The sequence below is a fragment of the Strigops habroptila genome, chromosome 8 (assembly GCF_004027225.2).
Source record: "Strigops habroptila isolate Jane chromosome 8, bStrHab1.2.pri, whole genome shotgun sequence".
NCBI classification, from domain to species: Eukaryota; Metazoa; Chordata; class Aves; order Psittaciformes; family Psittacidae; genus Strigops; species Strigops habroptila.
In genome coordinates, this window is record NC_044284.2 from 60,307,501 (window position 1) to 60,318,176 (window position 10,676).

General features: G+C 41.5%; 1 protein-coding gene across 13 annotated transcripts in view; it reads right to left on the reverse strand.

Moving 5' to 3' along the window:
- The window catches only part of DOCK7 (dedicator of cytokinesis 7), a 107,685-nt gene that overhangs the window by 42,954 nt on the left and 54,055 nt on the right, over positions 1-10,676 (reverse strand). For all 13 annotated transcript variants that reach the window (XM_030494343.1, XM_030494342.1, XM_030494340.1 and 10 more), the window contains exons 15-20: positions 3,322-3,439; positions 2,661-2,731; positions 1,741-1,879; positions 1,443-1,544; positions 1,005-1,091; positions 24-255 (exon numbers count right to left, since the gene is read on the reverse strand). In XM_030494343.1, the coding sequence (XP_030350203.1) occupies positions 24-255; positions 1,005-1,091; positions 1,443-1,544; positions 1,741-1,879; positions 2,661-2,731; positions 3,322-3,439 (749 nt within the window). The remainder of the gene's footprint in view (positions 1-23; positions 256-1,004; positions 1,092-1,442; positions 1,545-1,740; positions 1,880-2,660; positions 2,732-3,321; positions 3,440-10,676) is intronic.

The following is a 10,676-nucleotide window of genomic DNA, read 5'->3' on the forward strand; positions in this document are numbered from 1 at the left end:
TCTATAAAACTTAAATAGAATACCTATTTGGCCTGCAATGACAGGAGGTCTTACTACCAGAAGAATCAGTTTGTCAAGCAGGAGATGAAGAAATCGCACTACCGGCTCCAGTTGAGAGGAACTTAAAGCTGAAATGCTGCTCTTCAGTTCATTTTCCAAGTTGTTTTCCATAATTCTCATGTCTCCTATTCGCACAGGGAACATGTGCTCATCCAGAGCATGGACAAGTGCAAAGAACTTGTCCAGATAAGGGTCCTACAGACAAGCAAAAAAACCCAATCATCAGCAAGAAGCTCCAAAAGTAACTCCACTTCTATTGATTTGTACCTCATGGACGACTCTCTCCCTCATTCTTCTATCTGACTTTAATCTCACAGAATTAGCAGAAACTCAACATCTTTGAGAGCTCTGCCCCTATGTCTAATTCAACTGAAATAGTTCAGAAGCTGTCAGGTCAAAACTAGAGGACCCACAGACTTTGCATTCTTAGAAAAATAGACAAATATGCACTAAAATCATGTTACTACTTACAGCACAAATAAAATACACAAAAAACCACCATCAAAATGACATACTGGGAATTAATAAAACAAAAGTTGAAATGATTAGTCAAGATGATTGTCATCTTCAGATCAAAGACAAGATGAAAAATACATGAAGAAACAAAAGAGACAGAGGGGAAAACAGGAAAACATTGTATGCCTGGACTGTATGTTAGACCTGTTGTATTAAACACAACAGTCTGAGGTCCGAAAACACTGTTGGCCATTCAACCCCTGTGAGTAAAGGCCAAACTGCTCAGACTTCTAAGTAGACCTTCTCAAATATACTTACAGCAGTATGTGGAATAACAGGTCTGCTGGCTCAGAACTGAAAATGAGATTGTAATTTCACTACAAGTAATTATTATACTCTTCACAGTATCAACTTTGACAGTATTTCAACAATCAAAAGACTATCAAAGACCATCAAACTCTATTACAATGACTGCTTTTATCATTTACCTGAGTGTGGAGGGATGATACAGCAACAACTTCTACGTTGAAAACCCCTTTGTGGTTATCCACCCACTTCATCCCAGGGAGCGGAACCTGCACGTTAAAGAAAGACCATGGAATCCCAGACTGCTTTGGGTTGGAAGGGACCTTAAAGCTCATCCAATTCCAACCCATTCCTCCTTGCCCTATCACTAGATGAGTGAGGATGTGATAGAAAGCAGAGCTAAGGCACTTGTAATTACAATTGCCATTTCTTTTCATTTTATTGCCAGATCACACAAATGTGCCCACATACAAACACTCACATCTCTCTAAACAGTATTTAAGAAATAAATAACCTAAGAGTTACAAATACACAGGCACACACAGGTATGTACAGATCCATTCTATCACTTTTTAGCAGAAGTATTCTCCTGCTGATTTTCAGCATGAAGAACAACTCACCTCTGGAGAAAGCACTGAATAAGCCTGCGGTGGTTTCTCCAATGACACAGGTAGGCAGAACTGACCAGTCTTTAACCGTCCATTTTGAAGCATTGGTATCCACTTTAATGAGAAGGAATCAACAAAAGAAAGAACAAAACCACACACTTCTTAAGGCTTTCTTGAATATTGCAGGCTTGACTGTCAAATTCTCAAACTCTTTAATAGTGCATGAGTTGACAGTGATGCTAAACAAACTGCAAACACATGCGCTATGAGCATATCCTGTGCTGAGAAACAAAGACTGAAGGATACTCACAGTGTATCCGACTGGAGTCTCCAGGGGAGTGTTTTGTTTTTGTTGGCAGCTCACATGGTAGAAAGTAAAAAGCAGGTGGTGGTGATCGGTTAAAGTGGCTGGAAGCTTAATCTTGATTTCCTCATGAAAATCAGGCGATCTGTGCAGACACCAGACCCTCAACTGAGTCATCATCAATACAAACAGTGTGGTTTACTATCTTTTATGTTCAAGATGGAATCCTTTGAGTTAAGGTATCTGGGGGTAAGGAAGTATATGGACACTCCCAAGGGATTAAAGCTTCACTTTGTGATCACCAAGGACTGGAAAAACTTTGTGTGTGCATTTACAGTCCCCAAAAGTGGCAGCCCCCACCTCACACAGGCACTAGACTCCACTTTCAAGGTGGAGACTGCCACGACCCCCAGCCTGCAGGACAGGATTCTCTCCCTGGTGCATCTCTCCCTGGTTCAGCTACAAGGGCTATCAACACGTTAAGGCCAGATTCAGCACTCTGTACTCCATGAAATTATTTTCAAGGCCAAGTACTTCCAATCTGTAACCTAAATCTAAAAGCTTCCAACAAAATAACAAAGCACATGCTAACATGAGTTTATAACATAAATCTTTGTGACCACTGGCTTGGAGGTTGTACTTAGAGCATCTGCTGAGTTGGGCTACGTGCTTGGGATCACAGCTCTGGCACAATGGTGATTTGTACCAGAGCAAACAAAGATTCTGGCTCCTAGTCATGGCAAAACCCTAACAACATTATCAACTGACACTGCAGTTGTTGTGAGTGCTATTCAGATAGTCACTGTTAAATAATTAACAGAGTCACTGGGGAGTTACTCTACTTTCACATTGGTAAAACTTCCTTTGGGTGGAATCACACTGCCCATATGGGGTCATGTCCTTTCTCAAGCTGTCATGTGTTTTACCTGTTGTGATATACTACAGCTGTGTATGCTTCTTTGGAAAACTCAGGACAGCTAGATTTGCCAAAGATGACCTGCAAAACAAAAAGAAACCCATAGAAATCCCCTTGTAAAACCAGTAATTTATTCCATAATCCCACAGAGACATTTACAGCTCCATTCACTAGTCTGTGCAGCTCTATACAGTTACATCTGCTTGTGCCCCTTCACTTTTATGCAATGTTTTACTTTGTCACTGAAGAGTTCACAACTTTAATAATCCCAGTTACACACACACACAGATATGGCTGAAGAACTGACAAATGGAACCACCCCTATGCAGGTCTTCACCAAGCGGTGATCACTTCTGGCCCTGAACACAAGGATAACTATCACCTCTAATTTTTTTGGCATGGAAGCAAAGATGCTATTCCAAACACAAGGGTGTCCACTGCAAACATCTTAAGTTAAAATATTAGCTACTACATTGTTACTTTGCAAACTCTATACAAGTGAACAATTTGTTCTGAAATACTGTAATTTCATATTCCTCTGAACTTGGTTATTTTGAAATGTCTTTCAAAATAACAATGTATTTCTCTAACACAGGGATTTTATGACTGCAACGTGTACTCTGCCATATCGACATGCAGCATTCACACAGAGCACAAAGTACTTCCCTCACCGGCATAGCATTGCTTGGGTCCTCTCCATACATGAACTGGACTTTTACAGTAATGTTCCTGGCAGATCCTTGGCGGTTGGCAAAGTTAAGGCTCTGGGGATAGACATAAAGCAGATTCCTGCAAGAGACAAAGGCATCGAGTGAGTATCCCTATGTGAGAATGAGAGGGTTCACACCTTTAATTAATTAACGCTATTATTTAAACCTCTACGGAAACACTCAAAGTGAAGGGTTTGACATTTTCCATTAGCCAGATTGTCTTCTCTTCAACATAAGTGCAGACCCATACAAGCAATTTGATAATGACCCCTTATTTTAAACATCAAAAGTCATAGTATTTTTACTGCCATCATCTTTTGAAATAGTTCCTGTTCATAAGGGTACTTGAAAAATACATCTGCAAATTTACCAGTGATTCTACAATCTAAGAAGTTCAAGTGCAAAGAAAACATATGAATAGAAGAGCATTAAGAAGTGTTTATTTGTTCAACACAGAGTGGCTGCTTCCTGTTAAATACCTTCCCTCTTGTGACTTGTCCTTTTTTTCTTTCTTTTAAAATCTGCTTACATCATGATGACTTGAGGTTACACCTCTCCTCTGAAAACAGATCAAACTGAACAGATACCTGTAGCTTCAGCAGATACATAATCCTTGCAATGACTCACATTAAATGGTGAGCACTTTCTGGTAGCTTTTGAGGATAGGTGAGGCAGAGACCCCTCCTCGTAGGTTTATAGACAACTTCATCCTTCACTAGGGAAGGGGCACATTTTGGAGGCCCCTTCCAGCTCCATTTCTCCAAGTCTATGATTACTGGAAACACAACAGTGACAAGCTGCAAATTCTGCAGTATTTTCCATCCTTTTAGCCCTGCTGCATCCCTGCCAACAAAGTGCAAGTTGGATTCATACACTGATAGCAAAACTGTCCACTACAAGCCCCCACCTGTGTATGGGCAAGTAATTTGTACCTGCAGAAAGTCCCTTGCATGTTGTTTTGAAGACAAAAAAGACAAGCACCTGAACTATTCCGCTCAACAGACTGTTATTCAAAGAAAATACACCTTCTTTTGCCCCCAAACAAGTAAAATGTATGAATTATTCCATGCTTTTTGAAAGTCAGCCTGGAAATCTCCAATCCATCTCCCAAGTGGGTTTGCCCACCAGACCAGCATCATTCCCCCTTGGATACCCTGGCTCCTACAGCACCAACAAGAGGAACCAAAAGGGATGCTCACCTCAGGCTACCTGGCAGCCCGATGGTTACATGAGAGGTTCATGTTGCTGCCTTGCATCTGCTAAGGATAAGAGACTGGCATACTGCATTTTGCCCAAATACTGAAGCAACCAGCTCTGTAACAAGCCCTGTACCTTGTAAGGTAGGAGGAAAAAGAGGTTCCTTTCCCCTCTATCTCCCTCGGGGGACTATTCAAGTGAATCTGAACACAATTTGTTAGTTGTTTCCAACTGTTCCTTGTCCCAGAGAGACAAGAGACGACAGATGGGCACAGAAAACTGAAATGAGAAGCGCAGCAGGACAACATTTTAAGCACAATAAAGCAGCCACTATAAAGTGCTGGCAACAGCAGACTGAAAACAAAGACTTCATTTGAGTGTCAGGAGGGCAGTAATTTGGTCACTCCTTGGAGGCATCCGGTGCCTTTTTAGGGTACCCAACACTCGTCCACTGGGCGAGAAGTGGGTCACTCTCCTGGAGGAGAGACTGGAAAGGTGAGCTGCCCTAGGCTGTTGGAAATGGCACAAATTGAGATGAGCTCTTAAGCAGAAGCTCTTCCCTGTGAGGGTGCTGAGGCGCTGGCACAGGGTGCCCAGAGAAGCTGTGGCTGCCCCATCCCTGGCAGTGTTCAAGGCCAGGTTGGACACAGGGGCTTGGAGCAACCTGCTCTAGTGGAAAGTGTCCCTGCCCGTGGCAGGGGGTTGGAGCTGGAGGAGCTTTAAGCTCCCTTCCAACCCAAACCAGCCTGGGATTCTGTAATAATGCTGGTCCTAAGGAATCCTCTAAGACTCTCTCAAGAAAAAGGTCAGCACCTACATAGAGCAGTCCAGCTGCATAGCTCCAGACAGCTATACAGGACAGCCTTATGAAGCGAGGCTCTTTTCCACCCCTCCAGGCATAGGAATATGCTTAGCTGGCATGTGGGAATTTCTTTCCTTTCAAGTCCTTCATGGTGAATTAAATTTTGAATCCCATCCCTATTGGTCGCTTTGCCTAATCAACGCTCTCTTACTATTTCAGAGGGGGCCTGTGCCGTTTTTGTGACTCTACTAAATTACTTTGTTCTGGCATGAATACATTTGCTCCTTGATGTTCTTTTTAAAATGAAAATGGATATGAAAATTTACTCTAAAATGTACATTGCTCATAAAACTTTTATTAAGTATTATTAGTGCTTAAGAGAAGGATTTAATGTATTTGTGAAGCCAGGCTACAGGATCACTATATTAAAGGCAGTCTTAGGACTGATTTATGCTGAATAGCAGAGATGAACCTAAACCAAGCTTGCAGTTCTCCTACCACGTCTCCTGCTAGGAGAGCTTGCCTGCTGGGAGCAAAGGAGACATTTCACCAATGTGATGCCACTCTAGAAAGAGACCTACAAGCAGAAGTTACAGCTGATGTTACATGTCAGGCAGGGCTTTAGCTGCATTCATAACAGCAAGCTCTGAAGGCAATATACAGGTTGTTCCCCCATCCACCCCTTTCAAGCCTTTGTCATGTGAAAGGCTCAGAGGACATTTCATTAGGAGAAGCTCATGCTGCTTATAGGACGTTCAGATGCACAGATCCCACCGTAACACAGGGCAGAGTTGGATGCTGTCCAGGCAGCTTCTCTCCAGAGGATTTTTCTATCACAGGCATCTTCCTTTTGTGGAGAATTTACATATAGAGAGGGGAAAAACTACCCCAGCTTGCAAATCAGAAAGTGACCCCAAATAAAAAATCCTATTTTACCTTAACCTACATAGGTAAAAGCCACAGATCTTCCTATCTACCATAAGCACAGTTACAGGAGCCATGGAAAGAGACTGACAGCTGAAAAACTGACAGGAACATCATAAATCTCTCAATTTATCTCTTGATGCCGCTGTCTAATAGCCACTCTGGGAGGCTGTCTTCTCAGTTTCTCCTATGTCACCCTCCTACCATTCATTATATCTCAAGTTCTCATCTTATTATTGTGTGCGCAAACAACAGGACTTGTAGGACACCAGAGGATGTCCTAGAAGCACCATCCTCTGAAAAAAGTGAAACAAGGCTGCTGTGCAAAATGAAGGTAGAAGCTTCTGTGCAAAATGATGCCTACATCTCACCTCCCTGCATGGGTGAGATGTAGGCATCAAAGTTGCTGGGCTTTTAAAGGCAAAGTAAGTGGTATGGCACTGAATGTTGTCTTCAGAAATCAAGGGAAGACAGCCCCAGACGTGTATTATACACAAGCAGTAGGAAGCAAGAGGAGGGAGCAACTTTCTGATGAGCCAGCCACCATGGGGAGGTCTCATATCACAGTGTTCAATCCTCTATGGAAGGGATAAAGGGAGGAGAAGGGATTGACCATGACAACAACACTGCAGTGCCAACAACCATTCTAGGCATATACCAATTCAACTAAAGGACCACTAGTCCTTACGCTTCCAGGCAACAGCTACATGTTGATAATACAGATTCACAGATTTCTATCTATAAAAGTTTCAGCCAGAAGCTTTAAATCCAAGGACTTGTGTCTGGAGCTTTTATTAAAATGCTATGCAAAATGTATGCAAAGCTTATCCTATTATCTCAAACAGATCTCAAAAGTACTCTTACGTCCATAAAATGAATTGCTAAAGTGCAAAGGCTTCCCAAGCCATGGAAATAATGGCACCAGGTCTTCCTCTAAATATTTATATAACGTGATTGCAGCCATTTTGCAGAATCCTTCATAAAGGTGTTAAAACATTAAGAGCTGATCCTAATTCTTGGAGGAAATGTCTAACTATTATGAAAATTTCCCTTTTCAGTAAAACCTAGAGACCTTTTTCTTTGCTTTATTCCTACTATAAAAATCGTTTAAAGCCCATTCAATCTGGGTCACCCGAGTGCATGAAAGATCTTCAGGATCATGTTTGTTACATATATCTTCTCTTGGCTGGGCTAACACAGTGCTCAGAGGCAGGACTCTCCCTTAGGGATTCCACAGCCCCTGAATCTTATGGTTTAATCATAGCAGGTGGTTTTCTCCTCTCTGCTTTCCTGTGTCCTGCTTTGCTTACGGGCTCTGTGACTGCTGTGACATCTAAGGGTGGCATTTTGTAGTAAGCTTATCACTGCCTGACTTTATTGGCACTGGCATTAATATGGAAATACAAGAAATAGCTAAAACAACAGAAAATTATTCATTTGAAATCCTGTAAAACTAAAGCCACTCAAACACTTTGAAGTGGACTGCAGAAAGACTACACTTATTCCTAATGTTGCAACCAGTTCTTTAAGTTTTGCAGCCCAAAATCTCTGGTGTCAGATACGAGAGGCTGGATGTTGTTCCCTATTATGGAGTAGTGCCAGGGCCAAATAAAAACCATACCTAAACTTCATCTCCATAAGTGAAACCCCAATGAGTTTCCCTACAGAAAACACAAATCCTTCAAAAGCACATGCTTTTTGCTTATCTTACATTTTTAAACACTGCAAGTGTTTAATACGGTTATCAGGTATTATATATCTTGGTCTACCATTCAAAGCAAAAACTATCAAACCTTTCAGAGTTGAAGTGTTAAGAACCCTAACTACTTTCCACAAAGCTACAATATAAGTAAGTGCCACAAGTGCTGTTCAGATCCTGCACATGCCTTTATTTTTCACTCATCTGAACAGCTCTTCATACATTCCCATTGATATTACCAAATGAGAAAATGCTGCAGGAAAGATGAGTCAGTGCAAACCCTCTAGAATGACCAGTGTCCCATGAATAACCCTAATTGTTCTAATGCTTTTTCTAATGGGTTTTTAGTAAGTTGAGTAAATACTGATTTGATGAGTTCCTTTAGAAACTAATCTGAAAAAAAATGCATATTTTAACAGGGCATGATAGCTTTCCACTGAACACCCCTTGTGAAAGCAATCAATGGTTTCAAAGGTAGATCTCTGGAATAAAGCCCTATGCCATGCAGATACAAGAATTAATCATGATAAACACTCATTATCACAATAAAATTAAGAATTCATACAAAGGTTACCATTTGAGCCCTACTTACAGACTTCTGCATGCAGAGTTAAAATAAAGTGCTGATAAAAAAGCAGAAAGATTAAACTCTGTTTCATTTTAGCAGAAGTCCCTGTTCAATTCTATGTCTCTATACAGACTGAGCTTCCCAACTGCATCACTAGAATAGTTTTGCTTTGCTCCACTTGATGACACACCTACCCAGCCCAACTCAATACTGCTGAGAAGCACCTGATTTAGGAATACAGCAGACTCCTTACTGGCCAAAATCAACATAACACTTAGCCACTGAATAAGTAGTATCAACCATAATAATCCTGAACCTAAACTCCCAACATGCAGTAACACAGGTAAGTGCACAACTTTCAACCTGTGAGAAACTCCAGCACAGTCACTGGTGGTTGTGGGCTGTGGGCTGCTGTATCTCTAAGCATCAGAGAAGAAACACATGCACAGTCCGAATTCCCTCTCATTTCTCTGCTCCCACTGCTCAAGAAGTCTTAGCACTTAGCTCCCCTCTTGGCATTCTCATGCTACTTTAGAAATGAATTTCACCATGATTTCACCATTGAACCAAATATTCAGTGCAAAATAAATAATCAGCAAATGGATGTACAGGCACTATAATGAACAGACCATAATCAAACTCCTTGTTTGCCTATAGCTTTCCAGGCTTAAATGAGTCATTAAGTGAACAATTCTTCTCTACCACTTGTTCTGCCAACAGATACAGGCCAGGCCCAGCTAACTGTGGCTTTACAAGAGTCAGCAGCAGAGAACCAGACAGGCATTTAGCTGGGAAGAGCCACTCTTTCTGCATCTCACATGTGCGCATTTCTGACCTGATCTAATCCAGGCTGCAGAGAATTGAACAGAACTAGGTGAGCACTGCAGTATCTGAATGTGCCTGCATGTATCTCGGGCCTCTTCATCAATCTTCAGTCTGTCCTGAAGGGCAAAAGGACTGCCCAGCTAAACTAGCTGAAAAGCTGGTTAACAATAAGCTGCAAATCAACTGAGGCAAAGGCTGCTCTGATCTTTGGCAGCCCCACGCAACAGGGCACAGAGCTGTCCTTGCCCTCCTGTTCCCTGACTCATTGCATGGTGCCAGAGCTGGGATCTCAGGCCAGAATCCTCAAAACTCTCGGTGTTCAGGGATTTTTGAGTCAGCACTTTGCAGCTTTGCTCAAGTGTTTTAGAGTTATGCTTGAGAGACAATTCCTGATTGGTCACACCCTTTATGATGCTGTGAATTCACAACTATCTGAAACAGAACAGAAAAACGAAAATCTTACTTATCCCTTTGCCTTCACAAGTTTATTCCCTACAACACAACTCTTGGTACTTGGCCTCTGCAGAGTACAAGGACCTTTAAGACTGTCTGCTGCAGTGGAACACCTTGCAAGATGAGAAATTACTGCATTGTTTATTTTATGGGGCAGAGCTGCACCTTCAGGTTATGAAAATGCAGTGCTGCTCCCTGGTATAGAATAGTGATTATTGCTTGTATTGAACAATAATTCCCACATTTGCTTCCACTCTATGCCAGCAGATTGTCTTTGAATGAATCTCTATCCTCCCTAGAGCAGGGCCTGATGTGCTACACTCTCCTGGTGTTTTTCCATACTTTGTTCAGATACTTCACTAAGTCTGATACAAATCATCGTGGTACAAAATATTCTCTACCAATAACTAGAGATCTAAAGTACTTTCATGCTATTTAATTATGGGTAGGGATGTTACCTGCATATTATCAACCCTTTGTCACACAGTATAACAACTTTGATTATTTTTCTCTTGATGCTTCCATACCGTATGTGCATATGCACATCAACAACAAGTCCAGGGGAAGAATTACTAACTGTAAAAGAATCTAGCAAAACCCCGAAAACTCTCCAAAGCACAGACTTTATTATGCAGGGATTGATTTTGGTTTTTTGGATTGCTATGAGTGATTCCAGAAAGAAAAATACTTTTCATTCATACTGCAATGCTACTTGAAAAACATACATGCTTCCATGCAGAGACCCACTGCAGAACAAAACATTTACTTCAGATTACTTGTGGACTTACTTTATGTAGTGTGAATCTTAAACAGTAAGAAGAATGGTAAGGTGAGAAATGCGAGGTATT